Here is a 17,912-nt window from a genome sequence, read left to right on the forward strand (position 1 = left end):
TTTCAGAGAAAGCAGTGGGAGTACAGACATGCTTTTTCTCCTTGCTGTGAGCACAGATAGGTGATCACTGAGAAAGTGGAAGCGCTGAGCAAGAGGTGGAAAGCGTGGAACTTAGGGGCCATGGGAGCAAAGCTTGTGTTAGGCAGTGGGTGCTGAGCCGCAGGTTTTGTCACCCATTATAACACCTGCTAGTCACACTCCTTTTAAAACATTGTTGGGTTGTAGATTTGCAGTCACTATTCTAAGTAGACTGTAAATTGAGGGAAAAGGTCTTTTAAAAAAAAAAAAGGCTAAAATTAATATCACTATTAACTGTGTGTCAGGCACTAAGTTCTTTACAGAGATATTTAATCCTCACAAACACCCTCTTGAAGTACTGTTGCTGTCTCCAGTTTACAGACAAGGAGACTGAGGCCCTAGAGATTAACAACTTACCCAAGGTCACAAGGCTAGCAAGGAATGGAACCAGGACTTAAATGCAAACATTCTCTCTCCAGGCCTTTCTTCTTTCTGTTAAACTGACTCTATTTTTATCTGTTCTAATGCCACACAAATAGGCAAATCCTCAGGCAGAGAACCTTATGCTTTTATCCTGTAAGCTCCAGTATAACTTATTTCAGTTTGGTTCAGGTCCTCCTAGAAGAGAGGAAACTCCAGAATTGAGCCTTAAACTACCTTTCAGGGGAGCAGATGATGGCTGGATCCTCGGGTGACCTTGTGAGGACAAGGTGGCACGGTGTGTTCAAAGGTCTCTTTCTTTAGCTCATGGCCCAGTGGTAACTGATAAAGGGTGTGCTGGTTACTTTTTATTAAAAATTTTTTTAAACCCTCTTATAAAAATTATTATTTATAAACAAGCTAAACCATGTTAGCTTTTCTTCATGTGTTCTCATGAAAAATTTTATAAATTTTTTTTTACAGAACAAATTTTATAAATATTTGAATTTGGAAGGGGATGAGAGTCCATAACATGGTAGAGACACAAAGGCATTTGTACAGAGCTTCAAAACGTGTCCAGTTTTCCTACCATATTCAGTGTGGCTTCTTTCTCTTTGGTCTACAGATGAAACATGTGAATGAAAGGTTTCAAGATGAGAAAAATAAAGAGGTGGTTCTCATGTGCATCGGCATCACTTCAGGAGTTGGACGGCTGCTCTTCGGCCGGATCGCAGATTATGTGCCTGGTGTGAAGAAAGTTTATCTACAGGTACTTTCTTAATAAGCCTTTTTTCCTCCAGCAAATTTATCCTTACCACCTAATGGCTCATTATATGTACTTATTTGCTTAAATTCTTCTGTAAAAATGAGAAATACTTTCTAGAACCTAACTTTTACAAGCAGTTTTTCAAGGGCAAAATCAGTTATGAGTTTTGGGTTTTCAACATGAGAAATTGGCGAACAAACAACAATCTTTGTCTTGTCGTGGAACTCCACCAAACCAAAATGGTGTTTGCCCATTGTTTTTTCTAAGAATGATTTATTTTTGGCATAGTTCTCATAGTCACGTGCCTTTTGCAATACGCTGTGAAATTCAGGGGTGTGCGTGTCTTCTGAGTTTCTTTACTGCAGATCGCCTCCTGGGTATTGTGGGGTGTGCTATTCCAAGATCACGTCGACACTTATTTGACAAGTATTTAAGTGACTCCTCCGTGCCAGACGCTGTGCTAAACGGTACAGCTGAAGTATGGTCTGTGTGCTCAGTAGTTAATGGTCTCCGGGGAAGAAAGATAAAGCAGTGCTGCAGCACAGTGGAATAATGGTATGCTAGATGGGTGCCATAGAAACATAGGCACAGAGCATCTAAATCACTAGAGGAGGGTTGAGCAGGCTTCCTGGGCTGGTGGAGTGTTAAGCGGTGAGCAATAGTTAAATAGATAAGGAAGAGAGAAAAGGGTGTTTGTTGCAAGCAGAGGAAGCCACATGGGCAAAGAGATGTTAGGTCTGGGAAACAATGTTTGAATGGACTAAAGAGAGAATAGTAGATTGATTGGCTGAGGGATAGGCAGGAGTCAAGTTGGGAACGGCCTTTATGAGCACAGGAGAGGCCGAACTCTATCCTGAAATCTACCAGGAGCCATTAAGGATTTTAAGCAAGGGAGTGACATGACATGAGTTGTTTTTTTTTTTTTGGTGGTACACGGGCCTCTCACTGTTGTGGCCTCTCCCCTTGCGGAGCACAGGCTCCAGATGCTCAGGCTCAGTGGCCATGGCTCATGGGCCCAGCCGCTCTGCGGCATGTGGGATCTTCCCGGACCAGGGCATGAACCCGTGTCCCCTGCATCGGCAGGTGGACTCTCAACCACTGCGCCACCAGGGAATCCCGACGTGAGTTGTATTTTATAAAGCTTAACCTAGTGACTGTGAAGGGTGGAATACAGAGGAGGAAGGGCAAGAGTTCAGACAGTCACAAAAGGCCACATATCATGTGGTTCCCTTTATATGAAGTGTCCAGAATAGGCGGATCCTGAGACAGAGAGTGCAGCCTAGTGGTTGCTAGTGGCTGGGGGAAGGAGGGTATGGGGAGTGACTGCTCCTGGGTATGGGGTTTCTTTTGGGGTGTTGTAAATATCCTAAAACTAGGCAGTAGTGATGGTTGTACAATCTTGTTAAACTAAAACCCGCGGTGAATTGTGCACTTTAAATGGGTGGGTGAATTCTTTGGTGTGTGAATTTATATTTCAATAAAGCTATTGTTATTATTTATTTTAAAAAGTGGAGGCACAGGGACTAGTTGGAGAATATTGAAATAGTCTAGGCAGGAGGAACCAGGGCAGAGATGTTGGGATCAAACAGGGAGTAAAACAGGGATACAGGAAATGAGAATTCAGTGGAGCCGCCTAAGCTGGGCCTGAGATTTGTGGCTCAGGTAACAGTGGAAGGTTTTGCTGTTTTATCAAGATCAGTAATTCAGTAGAACAGAGTAAGAGGATGAGTTTGTTTTTGCCATGTTAAGTTTGTAGTGCTTGTGGGAAAGCCAAGTTGAGTTTGGAGCTCGTGGGAGAGCGTGGCTGAGAGACCTGTGGGACTTCGGCATTCATGGGCTTGTATGGGGTGAGTAGAGCGTGTGCAGGGGACACTGAAAGGGAGTGGCCAGCCTGGTAGGAAAAAAGCGAGGCACATAGTGTTTCCAGGGGCAGGAGTGGTCAGCAGTGTCAGTAACTAGTGAGAGGGCAGGCACGTTAGACTAATAGGTTTTCACTGGATTTAGCAACAGAGGGGAGTTTCAGTGGAGTGGCAGGTGCAAAAGACTGATCACGATCAGCTGATTAAATGGAAATACAGGCAACTTTGTCAAGGGCTTGGCTGTGGAAGGAAGGTAAAGGAGAGACAAAATGGGGGCTTGGGACTGGGGATTGCGCACGTCCGTTCACTGTAGAGATGAGGGGCAGTATCTGAGCAGGGCCTTGAAGGAAAGGTAGAACTTGGGCGAAGGACATGGTTGGAAAAGATATTTATTACAGATAAATTGCCTTTAATTAATTTGAAATAATAGCCATCCCCATTTACTGAGCACTTCCGTGTGCCAGACGATGAACTGAATGCTGTACGTACATTATCTTCTTTCCTCCTTCCCCAGCCCTTTGAGGAAGGTACCGTCGCTGTTTCCACTTAGGGATGCCAACACGGAAGAACAGGGAAGCTACCTCACTGTGGGTGTTTGTGTATAGGGCCAGGCAGAGAGCTGCAGGAAGGAGTCTGGTCACACGGCTAGAAGGAAGTGCAGACAGCTAGTAGAGTGCTACTTTTTAAAATATTCACTGTGTTAGGATCATTCCCCCTTTTATTAATACCCAACTGCGGATATCCCTGTCGAACACTTAGCAGAACATTGTCTTGTTCTCAAGTGTCAAGGGAGCCCTCTAGTGGAAATTGGTTGTATTACAGACTTTTGGCTTCCTTTCATTTATTAAAATAAAAAAGGAGTGCCCATTGTGCCCCAAGCACCAGCCCAGACCCTGGTAGGGGTGATACAAACAAGACAGACGTGGTCCCTGAGTTCCTGGAGCAAGACTTGAGGCAGGAGGAAGCTGGGAGTGAATGGGAACTCAAGAAGACAGGGAGAGTGGCCTGGGAAGAGGTTGGGAAGAGGAGGGCCCAGATTAAACAGGGCCTTGAAATCCCTGATGCAGACATTTTACTCGAAGCATAGTAGGTCTTTGTTGGGGAATGACGGGATTTTACGTTTTAGTCGCTGTGGTCGCTCTGTGTGTGGAGGCTGTATTACTGGGAGGGAAGCAGGAGTGCTGGAGGGAGGGAGACCAGTTAGGAGGCCAATACAGTGTCCCGGGTCGAGGCGATTGGGGCCCAGACTAAGGTGCTGTGATGGATGAAGTCATGGTATGTTTTATACATCAGCACTTTACTCGGGAACAACTATAACTTTAGAAAGTTTCCCCCTACAGGCAGGGCAGTCGGGTCACTTACAACATATTGGGGGCACATACGTTAGTATTTCATGTGATTTATGAAAGAAAATATAGCCTTTCCTAGCTTGTCCCATGTTTGGTCTGCAGTTACACGGCAGTGCGTTAAGAATCAGTAATTTCGTTTTGGATGAAAGGTTAGTCACAGCCTGGCTTCTTTTAGGTCGCATCTGATTTTTTTCATCCAAATGTGCAGTGTGTGTAGCACCTAGTAGTGCGGGCTGAGTCACAGGCGAGATGACTGCGGTCCAGCCCGAGGAGGCCCGTGGAGGAGAAAGGCAGCCTTCGGTGTGTCCTGTGCTGCTGGGAGCCACTGACAGCACAGGGGCCAACGCAGGCCTACCCCACACAGGCGGCTGGGCTCACCACCCCGCTCTGTCCCTTCTTTTTCCTGGCTTCCCTGCCCCAACTCCCAAACATTCAGTGTGGGTTTTGATTCTTGGCTCTTTCTTCTCTGCTGCGACCAACTCCAGCTCTGCCTGTTTGCTTATTCTTCCTCCTCTCCCTGTCTCCCTGCCTGGCTGTCCGCCCTTTGGCGGCCTTTAAGGGTTGGAAGGCTTCTGCTGCTTATCTTCCTCTCCTGCCTTTTGTTGGTGCTGTGTTTTCTCAGACGTGTCTGCTCCTCGCTTTCGTCTGTTACAGCTCAGCCTGGTGGGGCCACGGCAGTTCCCCTCCCTCTCTGTCCCCATCACACGGGTTCTGAGTAGCCTCCGGGCCCAGAACACACTTCACAGCCTCCCACATGTTCTACTTTTGGGGCACAGTCATCTTGGGTTTGGGAGGCCGCAGAGTAGAAAAGCACAGGCTCTGGAGTGTGATATGACTTGTCTCTAGATCCGGCAGAGGGCTGTGTGAGGACTCATGGTGACAGCTTGCTTGCTTATTTATTTATATAAATTTATTCATTTTATTTTATTTATTTTTGGCTGTTGGGTCTTCGTTGCTGTACACAGGCTTTCTCTAGTTGCGGCGAGTGGGGGCTACTCTTCGTTGTGGTGCACAGGCTTCTCATTGCGGTGGCTTCTCTTGTTGCGGAGCACGGGCTCTAGGCACACGGGCTTCAGTAGTTGTGGCTTGCGGGCTCAGTAAGTGTGGCTCGCGGGCTCAGTAGGTGTGGCTCACGGGCTCTAGAGCGCAGGCTCGGTAGTTGTGGCACACAGGCTTAGTTGCTCCACGGCATGTGGGATCTTCCCGGACCAGGGCTCGAACCCGTATCCCCTGTGCTGGCAGGCAGATTCTTAACCACTGTGCCACCAGGGAAGTCCCGGTGACAGCTTATTTAAAGTGCCGGCCCAGAGTGGATCATTAATAGATCCTTGCTTTTATTGTTTTAGTATTCTATTAAATACTGAGGCAGATCCTGGTTTGGAACAGGTATCAAGGAGACCTTGGTTATCCTGATTTGGGGATCTTTGCTTATAGGTAACAGAGTTTAGGAATATATCTTACACTTCTGCTTAAGAGTTCTGAATTTAAACTTCCATCAGGGTCCTGGGTTCCAGGTATTTTCAGCCTAACAATTCTAAATGCCAAGCAAAGAGATGACCGAACTGCATTAATGATGAATAATGATGGTTAAAGAAAATCTTTGCAAGGGTTCCTGGAGTACTTTATTAGGAGAGGAAAGGCTATGTCCTGGTATCTTCTCAGCCATCTTTCTTAACTTCACAGACCTGTTTTTCTAGTCACCATTAAATTACTGCAGATTTGTGTGTTTAATATGTAACTGTTGTAAAAGTGTGAAAGTGTTTTTCAAAGGTTTGGAAGTTGTAACTCTAATGACAGAATCAAAAACTTTGGGTTTAGATCACTTTCCCATCGTGTCAGATTTCTCTGTGCCATGGACATACTGAAGTGTGGACGTCATATCCATGTATGTAAAGCAGACAAACCCAAACAACATGTGTGTACACAGAAGAGGTCTAGGAGGCTCACCAAATTGTTGAGCGGTTATTCCTGACGAGGAAAGTGGGAATGGGTTGAGGGTGGGAGGGGGTTGAAGGGAGAGTTTCATATATTACTTTATATATTTTTCTAAGGTTTGAAATTTTTCAAGAATGTATTCATGAGTTACTTTTGAAATTCAGAAACTTTTTTTGTAATTTAGAAAAATTAATCACTTTTGGATCCAACTTCCTGTGTAAGCTTCCTCTTCTGGTTGAAGTAGAATGAACTGATCAGCGTTGTCCAGTTTTCTTTTTTTTGTTGTTGCTGTTATTGTTGCTTTTTGTTCCCTTTTAGCATTTTATGTTTTCCTGAAGATACATTGGGATAAAGGTACATGCTTTACCAAACATAAACTATTTCCCAAATGGTATCCAAATATTTAGTAGTTCCCCGGCCTGAGTAAGGAATCAGACGATGATTCTCTGTCCTTGCCTGGGCTGTGGCACTGGGGCCAGTTCCCCCTCCAGGCAGAAATGGTGGTACTCACGTGCCGTGGGGAAAGTTGAACAGACTCCCTGTGAAGCACTTCCAGAGAACTGTGCTTTAGAAGAAGCCAGCCACTTGGCTGTGCCCTAAACACTTCCCTGAAGTGTGATGGACCTGCAGGTCTCTGCTGCCAACTACTGGGTTCCTAGCCAGAGGCTCTGAAAGTCTGGAAACTTTATAGTGAATAAATTTATAGGAGCAACCCTTGATTCTAACTGTGCCCAATTGTGTGCCCGCCTCCGAAAGTGCCTTCTGCTATTCAGGTGCAGCTCATTTTTCCTCTTCAGTCATATACTTAGATTCCTGAGCAAAACTTCCCCTGACAGTTCTCTGAAAATGCTCTCTTTGTGACAGAAATGGGAACGGTAATAGCAAAAAAAACCCCATTTTTTTTGTTTGTTTGTTCTTAGGTACATTAACTTAAGCGGGGCGTTATTCTTCTAGAGCCTGTTAAATTATGACAGGAGATATTTCCTTGTATGGTTTTAAGAAACAAAAGCAAGGAAGACATCTCAACAGTCAATGCCTTATTAAATGTCAGTGCCAGAGCCTATAAGAGGATTAGGAACCTTTGAATCTCTTATTTAAATCTAACCAGAGCTACTGCGTTTGGGGCGGAAAAAAAGATTGTATGTAACACTAAATTTATTCACCTTTCAAACTGGGGCCTAGTATCTATAGATCAGTAGATGTTTGGGGAAGTGATGAACCTCCTACACGCAGTGTGCTAAATAAACCTTGGCCTGTGCTCCTTGTGGCTCAGATGTCCCTGCATGTGGGGAGTATGTCCTCACCAGCTTGGCCTGCTTACCTCCTAATTTAGCTACATTTGGGGTAGTTATATCTGCTGAGAAAGAGCAGTGTTTCTCACTACTATAGCTACAAATAAGGCAGAAGTAGCTAGGTATTTTCTGAGAAATGCTAAAGAATAAATGTGTAAATTTCTATAAATTCAATTCTTAAAGAAAAACCAAGAAATTTTACTTTTAAATAACAACTAATAATTTTTATTTAACAATTGTTATTAAAATTTAACAGTTTTAAATATTTGAAAAAGAATATAAATTAACATAATTTGAATTGAGAAAAGGAGAACTTGCAGTCAGGTAAAGTATTAAGAAGTAATATGCTCAAAATATATAATAATAAATTTGAAACTCTTATATGATTTCTTTTTTTACAAAATCCATTGTGTATCTATACACTAGCAATCCTTTTTTAAAATAATTAATTAATTTTTGGCTGTGTTGGGTCTTCGTTGCTGCCCACAGGCTTTCTCTAGTTGTGGCGAGTGGGGGCTACTCTTTGTTGGCGGTGCGCAGGCTTCTTATTGCGGTGTCTTCTCTTGTTGCAGAGCACGGCCTCTAGGTGGGTGGGCTGCAGTAGTTGTGGCACTTGGGCTCAGTAGGTGTGGCTCATGGGCTGTGGAGTGCAGGCTTGGTAGTTGTGGCACATGGGCTTAGTTGCTCCGTGGCATGTGGGATGTTCCCGGACCAGGGCTCGAACCCGTGTCCCCTGCATTGGCAGGCGGATTCTTAACCACTGCACCACCAGGGAAGCCCCTCTTATATGATTTCTTACAAAACTGACCAAAGAACAAAAAGTTGAAGGGGCCAAAAATGGATAGAAAGATCAGGATAACTAACATAAGTGCCTCGGTCTCATGTTACATAAACTGGTCCAAGAAAACATTTGTTTATTGAGCAAAAATGACTTTGGGCTAAGCTTTCAACAGTCACTCTGGTTGTCTTACCTTGGAAGATATTTGTTCTGAACAAAACAGTAAAAGAATAGGAAGCACATTGAAAGCTCACCTAGTAGAATTACAGTTGTGTGGTTGGGAATATTTGGTATGTGGCTTTACCAGTTAAACCCATTCCATCTGGCCCGTGATGTCCTAACATTTTACTCCAGGTTCTCTGGAATTTGTAATGATAGATACCTTTCTAAGATTCAAGTATTTATCTTCTTTTGTGTTTGTAGATAGAGTAAAAATGTATCTAATTAATAATATTAGGATTTGTCTTTATTAGTTTTTCAATAAAAATAATTCAAATCTTGACTTACTTGCTAGTTTCAACCCACTTTCTACATTCTGATTTAGCTTTAAATCTTTTTTTGTGTAGATGGGCAGCATCAGGGAGTCTTTTTATCAAGGTCACAGAGAGCTAGAGCCCGGTCTGTCCCTCTGAGCCTTATTAGTTCTTTCCAGTCTATAGGCTGCAAACCCAGTAATTACCCACCACTAAGAAATTATGCTTATGCTTTGAGGGAAATTGGATTGGAGAAAAAGATGTTTAAGTAGAACATAGAAAATCGGAATATGGGAGATTATGTTCTTTAGAAAATGTGAAGTGCCAGACTTACTTTTCAAACAGCCGACTCAGAGTCTTAAACTAATCATAATTCTACCACAAAGCTGTATTTTAATAATGAAGAAGAAAAATTGATTCAGCTGTATAATATGTTGTTGTCAAAAAGCAAGCAACTTGGAGTTTAAAACCTTTTTCAACAGTGTGTTTCTTATTGTGGGGTCAGTGGACAACTTGTGTCAAAGTCACCTGGGGAGCTTGTGAAAATCACCGTTCCCAGATCCCTGTTCCTCAGGTGATCTTGATGTGCACTAAGGTTGTGAGGGGCTGCCCTGAGGCGTGCAATCAAGCTTGGTATGCCACAGACGTGCCTAGTGGGTCCTGGGAAAAAACAGGGCAGATGAAGACGGTGATCCAGATGGCTGCTTTATGTGGCCTCTCCCTTCCTCCCCAGCCCCACTGTCATCGGAGGGTACCCTCTAGAAATTGTTCCATCGTTCCCTGCTACCTACTGCCCACGCAGACCATGGGTTCCGGGCTGGCTCCATCCAGGGTTACTAAACCTCTCAGCATCATTCTCTTCATCTGTAAAACGGGGAAAACATTAGTACCCATCTCATAAAACTGTTATGAGAATCACGATCTAAAGTCCTTAGAAAAACGCCTGGCATTTCATAAACATTAAATAAATAATAGTTGCTATTATATGAATACTTTTTTAAAAAGCTGATTCTTTTTAAAACATTTCTTCCGCTAATGAGTGAATGATCCAATTTTAATTAGTTCTTTGCCTAAAAAAGCTATTGAATTGGCCACTCCTTCCTTTTTTGTACCCACCATACTTTGAATATACAACAGCAACATCTAGAACACTTCATGTGCATTTATTTATTTACATGGTCCTCTCCCCACAACCCAAGGGTAGGAACCAGGTGTTATTCACATAGCACCGTACACAGAACATAGCACAGTAGCTACCAAATGGCAGGGAAAATCAAGTGTTTGATTCTATTAATTACTCTAACGCTAAAATGAAAGTGTTCTGTGGTGCAAAATATTTCTCAGCCTTAACTCTGGGGTGCTTAAATAGGGTATATCTATGACTTAGCATCAAAAGACAATGTTTGAAAATATTCTTTGGCAATAATAGTCACTGATTTACACTGTAAATAAAACTGGATTATATAAATGAGTTCTTAGGATGTTATAGCAGAATGTGTTCACTGTTTTCACTGCATATTATGCATCATATATTTCCTCTGACAGTCAAAATTTAATTGGAATTGGAATAATCAAAATTCAGTACACATTTATAGAATATCAAATCATAGCTACTTATTTTAATCTCTCTCACTTGATCTACCTATGCTCACCATGTCTGGAATATTAGCAGGCACTATATTCTAAATTGATTATTTAAATATCTAAAACTTACATCTCTGTATTCTCCAAACTGGAAGCTCTGTGATGTGAAGGACGGATCTGGCTGGCATATTTTCATTATGCAGAGGACTAATACCAGTAAAGTGCATATAATTTCAAGGGTAAAATTTTTAAATCATGTTTGATAAGTGAATTTGAGCTGATATTCAAGGAACAAATATGTATTGAGCAGTGCCCAGGTTCAAGATCCTTAAACCTTATAATATGTAGTTCAAAGATGACTTTTGTACAGATTCTGATCTCAAAGAGCTTTCAGCCTGGAAAGAAAAGTAAGTATATAAAAATTCTTACTTTTGGGCTTCCCTGGTGGCGCAGTGGTTAAGAATCCGCCTGCCAATGCAGGGGACACGGGTTCGAGCTCTGGTCCGGGAAGATCCCACATGCCATGGAGCAGCTGAGCCCATGTACCACAACTACTGAGCCTGCACTCTAGAGCCCATGAGCCACAACTACTGAGCCTGCATGCCACAACTACTGAAGCCTGCGCGCCTAGAGCCCATGCTCTGCAACAAAAGAAGCCACTGCATGAGAAGCCCACGCTCCGCAATGAAGAGTAGCCCCCGCTCGCTGCAACTAGAGAAAGCCCGTGCAGCAGTGAAGACCCAATGCAGCCAAAAATAAAATAAATAAATTTATTAAAAAAAATCCTTACTTTCTTCTTGTCCCTTAATGGAAATATTGAGAAAGTGCTGGGGAAACTTGGGGGAGATGATTATGGGAGTTGGTTATGTATATAAAATCAAGGCGAACTGGGCTGAGGCGGCAACTGACCAGTAACCACTTAAAAGTCCTAAGCCTGTTGCTCAGTAATAGTGATGTTCACTTTTCCCGAGAGCAGAGTTGACATTGTGGTGTCTGTCCTAGGTACTGTCCTTTTTCTTCATTGGTCTGATGTCCATGATGATTCCCCTGTGCAGCCTCTTTGGGGCCCTCATTGCTGTCTGTCTCATCATGGGTCTCTTCGATGGATGCTTCATTTCCATTATGGCCCCCATTGCCTTTGAGTTAGTTGGTGCCCAGGATGTCTCACAAGCAATTGGATTTCTACTCGGATTCATGTCTATACCCATGACTGTGGGCCCACCCATTGCAGGTAAATTATATTAATTCATAGCATTTTCTACTGTAGGTCCTAAGTCTCACTTATATGTTAAATATATTATGATTTATTGGTTTCTGGTGTCTTGCTTTGTATGTGCCTTATCTATAACATTTTTAATAAGACCAGCTGTAGATGGCATGTTGGAAAAATTTGCCGATGAGTCCTCTTATTCTCATTGATATCTAAAACTCTCAGTGAAATGTGTAGCAGTTAGGTTCTGGACTTTGAGCTTTCAGAGTTCCTATATTTCACTTAGTATGTGTTTTGGAGGAATAGCAGTGTGATTTCTTTTTAGGAAGAGGTGAAGATTCTGAAAGATTTCTAAATATGTATGCTTTGTGTAAGAGATCATAGCCCCCTGAGAAGTAGTTAATGAAAAATAACACTTAGTAGAAACAACCCAAATGTCCGTCAGCAGATGAATGGATAAACAAAATGTGGTATATCCATACAGCGGAGTATTATTCAGCCATAAAAAGGAATGAAGTGCTGTACTGATACATGCTACCAGGCAGATGAACCTCAAACATGTGCTAAGTGAAAGAAGCCAAATACAAAAGGTCCCATATTATATGATTCTGTTTCTGTGAAATATCCAGAATAGGTAAATCCATAGAGACAGAGAACAGATTGGTGGTTGCCAGGGGCTGGAGGGATGGGGGATTAGGGAGTAACTGCTTAATGGGTGTGGAGTTTTCTTTTGGTGTGATGAAAATATTTTGGAACTAGAGAGAGGTGGTGGTTGTACAACATTGTTAGTATACTAAATGCCATTAAAATGGTTAATTTTATGTTATGTGAATTTCACCTTTAGAAATCTTCTGAATGATAGTATAAAGATGTTTCACGTTCAGTATTAGTTGGGTGCCACTGTAAATTATGATAAGATTTGCTAAAATTATTATAAAATTTAAATGTATGTACTGTCATCTGTGTCTGGTATCTGAGTGGCTCAGTGAAAGTTCAGTTCAATTCATTCTCACATTCAGAACCACACATATCAGCAAATTTGCCAGTTGGGAATCTAGTCATGTATCAAGCAAGCAGAACCACTACTGAGCAGACCAAATAAAAGATAAGTTCTCAAGATCACAGTCTCCTTTTAGGGAAAACCCTCCAGTCCTTCCCCTCTCCCCCAGGTAATACACTATTTTTACATCTTACAAGCTTAGTTTGTTAGGGTTTCCAAGTCCACAGCAAATTACAAGCAGCACTTTTGTAGAAACGGTGTTTGCTACTAGAAGTGACTATAACAGACCAAGAATGAAGGAGTTAACAGGAAACTTTCAAAGCAGGCAGAACAGCAGGAGGTTCTGAGGGATCATAGTATTACAACCAAACATACTAATTTATGTTCATAAGGATGAAAGGTTCAGTTATATGTGGAATGTTCTGATTCAGGGGATAGGAAAAGCATATATTTAGATATGTTGTATATTTTAGGTTTCTATTTGGAATGACTGTACACCTTTTTCTTTTTTTTTTTTTTTTGATGTTGGTACTTACCTGAACAAATCCTCAGCTGTTTACTTAGCAGAGTCAGATATTCAGTACAATGTGTTCCTAGAACATTTCAGATAACTTAGGTTATATAGTAAAAGTTTAAAACACTAAGATAACTTTTAAAATCTGGATTTGGTTAGAGAAATTAGAAATAAGGAGTATTCTGACAGTGTTTAGAAGCAGAGCCCTAGGATCTATTAGAGCACCACACATATATTCTTATATTTTCCTCCCATGTGCTGACAAACCTTAGTTTCTTTCCAAAATGTATTTAACAACCTAGTTTTTTCATCCTGACTCTTAGATTTATAATTTTTCATGATTTTGGGTTATACTTTTAAGTAGTTTCATGTTATTTCATAAACAGGCCCAAGAAAGGTTTAAAACGTAGACATTTTGAGGTCTGTGTGTATGAGAGAAGTTTCAGCTTGACGGTCCGTCCACCTTCAGCTAAAACAGGACCTTTACACCATGTGTCAGAATATCCCAAATGGCCTCTGAAGGGTTTTGAGAAAGCCAAGGCTGGGTTGAAAATATTTTTTCCGTGTAATATCTTGGTAGGAAAACTCAAAGGCCTGTCACAGACTTGCAACAAGATTAAAGAAATGAGATCTTTTCCTTCCTCATATCAGAAAAGGTTTATATTTCAGACCCATTTCCTTAAAAATGTCTGATATCTGAGATGTTTGAACTATCCTGCTGAGATGAAGATACTAGGTTGGCAGTAGGCCACCAGAGTGACTAATCTGAGACCCCAAGAGCCATACTTGTTCTCTCTTGGTGACAGTTTTTTCCCTTCCCAGGGTTACTCCGTGACAAGCTGGGCTCCTATGATGTGGCATTCTACCTCGCTGGAATCCCTCCCCTTATTGGAGGTGCTGTCCTTTGTTTTATTCCATGGATCCATAGTAAGAAGCAAAGAGAGATCAATAAAACCACTGGAGGAGAAAAGATGGAGAAAATGTTGGAGAACCAGAACTCTCTGTTGTCAAGCTCATCTGGAATCTTTAAGAAGGAATCTGACTCTGTTATTTAATGTCTTATATACCTCCACCAGACTGGACTTGCTTTTAGAAGTTTAAGCAAGTTTTCCTTTTATATGAATTGCAAATTTCTTATTTTTTAAATCACATCCTAGGAATAGCACAATAATTGGGAAATAGAACCTTATTACTACAAGAATCATTTTCTGCCACTGAAAAGCTGTCCAATATTTCCATGAGTCTGAGGCCGGAGACTCAGACTCAATTTCATGTACAAGAAAACCTGTCTGAAAGTCAACTATTATGAGAATATGAAGCTATCTCAGTAAAAAGTAACTTCAGAAACTGTGAGCGCTATTTAGCTTATACAAATATTTAAAAATACCTCAAGCTGTACTGAAAGGGTTGCAGTTTGGTCAGGACTGGAAATATTGTTTGTTGTCTCACTTGGCGTTTTTAGTTTTGGTATCTTTGTTTTAATTTCTTCTGCTATTTGGAAACAAAATTTAAGCCTGGATTCTAGATAATATCAGATCTACTTAAATCTCAAGTCTATGTTAAAATTGCTCGCCTGCTCTTAAATAAGCTTTGAAAGTAAGTTATTCTGACTTGCTCCAGTGTCAAGGGACCTTTTTGGAGCAGGTACTGACAAGGTGTTCAGAATCAAGGTGTGAGATGAACAGGATCATGTTCATAAGGGCAGAACAGTTCAGAAATCAGACATTTCTTCCATTTACATTTTTCCCCTTTGGATTTGCAGTGTGTTTTACTCAAGTAGCCAGAAACACCCCAGATTTCTGAATTTGTTTAAATTGTAACAATAAAGTAAAATAGAAGAACTGAAAGATATTCTGGCATTTTAACTTAGAATTTTTCTGACTTCTGATTTGTTGCTCAGTAAGACTTTGTTTAAATATCAGGTCCTAGTGCATGTTATCAAGTTGCAGTTTTAGGCACAAATGGGAAAAAAACATTTGTGAAGAAAATATCTATTTCTGATAGAAAGAATTGCTCAAATCGGTAAAACTTTCTGACAGAAATTTGCGTTCATATGTACTTATCCTATTGTGTTCCCCTTTAACATTGCCTGTATTTTTAAAAATATTTTTATACACAGACAAATATAAGAAGGCTATTTGAGTTTTAAAGACTTAAAACCGAAGTCATGACATGACCCATATTCATCTAAAAAACATCAGAACACGTCCCTCATTCCTGAAATTATATTTTAGTACATTTTTCTTATTTAGGTCTTTAAGTTGATAATGTGCAAAGCATATTTAAATCCTAAATACATATGTATTTTAGATCTTCCTCAAATGTAGCTTGTTCACCTGGGAAAATGCTGTTTTTATAAAGCACCTCCAGGATTCACCTGTTTCTAAAGTCTCTGTGCTGAGAGAAATGAAACCTATTATCTCCCTACTTCTCTTTTCAGCTTCGATCATTTGTGAAAGGCAAAGTCCTTCCATTCCTGTCTCTAGCTGAGGATGGAGATGCCTGGAAAGCATATGGATTTGCAGTTGTTGATGGGAAAGGAGGGCAGGCAGGGGGAGGAGCAAAGTGAGGCTGTTAATTAAACATCTAGAAAACCCAATAACTTTTCCTTTTAGTATCAACCTTGAAGGTTCAAAGTGTAAATACTGCAACCTTGAAGGTTCAAAGTGTAAATACTAAATATGGAATTTATTTCTAACAGAACTTTAAATAATTTTGATCTTGGAGACACTCTGCAACTTACTACTTCCAATTCTTCCACATTTCATATTCAGGGGACTTAGATAATTTGTTTTTTGGAAGGTTCTGTTGCATTAAAAAATATATATATATATTTTGACCATGCTGCCCTTTGATATTCTTATTTTATTTAAGCTTTTACAAAATGACTTAGAAATGATAATGTAATACATTATTAGTTTCTTCATTTATTCATGCCCAGTTATATAAAACATTATTTCCGCATTATTATCAGTGCTTTTGAAATTAGCAAAACCATACAACTAAGTACAATCATCAAACCTGCCATTATTTTTATTTTTCCTACAGTTTCAGCACAAACTCCTGACTACCTCCCAATTTTACAGAAAGACTAGATCTAAAATAGAAAATTTATTTTGTAAAGACCTCCAAAATGTTTTTCCTTTCAAAATGTTGCTGATTTTAGGGGAAGAAAAGTAATAATCTGAAACTCAAAGACTTGATCTTGCTTATTTTCCATGATAAAAGAGCAACATGACAAGTATTTATAATAAAACTTAGATCTCAGAATATTGTGTTTGTGTATAATATTATACATATGTTAGTTTTCAGTCTAATGGAATGAATCAAACAGGATCTACAATGCTGAAAAGGCTCCACTAACATAGACTCTTATGGGGAGTTCTGTGCTGTAATAATATAAAGTTAAAAAGTATGAAAGGTAAGATGCTAAATTCCATAAAATGCATATTTAGTAATATGTTTGGTACAAATAGTTATAAACATCTAAAATATATACTAAGAAAATAAAAAATATTAATATTCACAAAGATTTGTTTTAGACCAAGAAATATTAATCTTTCAAAGTAAATCCTTTCTAATTTCTGAACAGAGTGTTACTGTTGCAGTAAAGTGACCTGATGGGCCTACATTTTTTTTTTGTTCAATCCAAGACACTTGTTTAAAAGAATAGATACAAACTGTCACTTTGCTGTACAGCAGAAATTCACACAACGTTATAATTCAAATACAATAAAAGTTTTTTGTAAAAAAAATAAAAATAAAATAAAATACCTTTGTTTAGCTCACAGGAAACATCCTGACCAGGCCCACCTGTGAATGACTGCAGGGAGGAAGAAATTAACACATCCCCTCCGGAGGCTGAACAGAACCAGGAAATGTTTGACTTTACTCCCTCCCCTTTTAGTATAAAAGAAGCCTGAATTCTAACTCAGGCGCAATGGTTCTCGGGACACAAGTCCACCGTCTTCTTGTTCGGCTGGCTTTCTGAATAAAGTTGCTATTCCTTGCCCACTCCCCACCCCCAAAAAGGAATAGATACAGAACTCTACTTTCTCATCTCATCCTCCTAATTCTGATAGGACTAAGCGAAGTCAAATTTAAAAGGTTCTGGCATTTGAGGCCAACAATAGCATAAGAAGAGGAGCAACTTTACAGAAAGGCTGGATTGGGTATTGTAACAGATGCCCAAGGATCTTACAGAAACATTCTGGTTAAATTTTATTGCAGTAGACATTGCTGGGATGCATCCATTTAAGTAATAATAAACCACCCAGATTATTGATACTATATTCAAAATTTATAAATCTCTTTGATCACGGTTGTAATGCTTCGTCTATAGCCCTACTACAAGATGTGTAATTTACACTGAAAACTGCATAGTGCTTGCATTAAGCTTCAAATTCTATTCATAAATAGAAACAGGACTTCATTTGCATTTCATGATCATGCATTATCTGTTTATACATGTTTGCAGACCCATGGGCTCTGCCCAAGTATGGAAAAAAAATACTTTAATTCTATTAGCTTCAACTTCCCACTTTTAAAGTCAATGTACACTTGGTTGTAAAGTAAACATGTTTACTTCTGGTAATTATACTCCTTTTAACTGCACTTAAGAACATTCTAATTTGTGCTATTGTTATTTGTAAGCTGTCCCATGTCCAGATAACTCTTGATGTTAAATAAGACTGAATAGAAAATGTGGTATGAG

The 17,912-nt window shown here is 40.3% G+C and overlaps 1 protein-coding gene across 1 annotated transcript in view; it reads left to right on the top strand.

Moving 5' to 3' along the window:
- The window catches only part of SLC16A10 (solute carrier family 16 member 10), a gene marked incomplete at its 5' end in the record, with an annotated part of 136,260 nt that extends 119,586 nt beyond the window's left edge, over nucleotides 1–16,674 (top strand). Inside the window, 4 exon segments of the mRNA XM_082668668.1 lie at nucleotides 1,064–1,207; nucleotides 11,477–11,705; nucleotides 14,021–14,244; nucleotides 14,246–16,674. Of these exon segments, the coding sequence (XP_082524794.1) occupies nucleotides 1,064–1,207; nucleotides 11,477–11,705; nucleotides 14,021–14,244; nucleotides 14,246–14,299 (651 nt within the window). The 3' untranslated portion in view covers nucleotides 14,300–16,674.
- Nucleotides 16,675–17,912: the final 1,238 nt, after the last annotated feature.

Source organism: Grampus griseus (assembly GCF_964374135.1).
Source record: "Grampus griseus genome assembly, chromosome: 13".
Taxonomy (NCBI): Eukaryota; Metazoa; Chordata; class Mammalia; order Artiodactyla; family Delphinidae; genus Grampus; species Grampus griseus.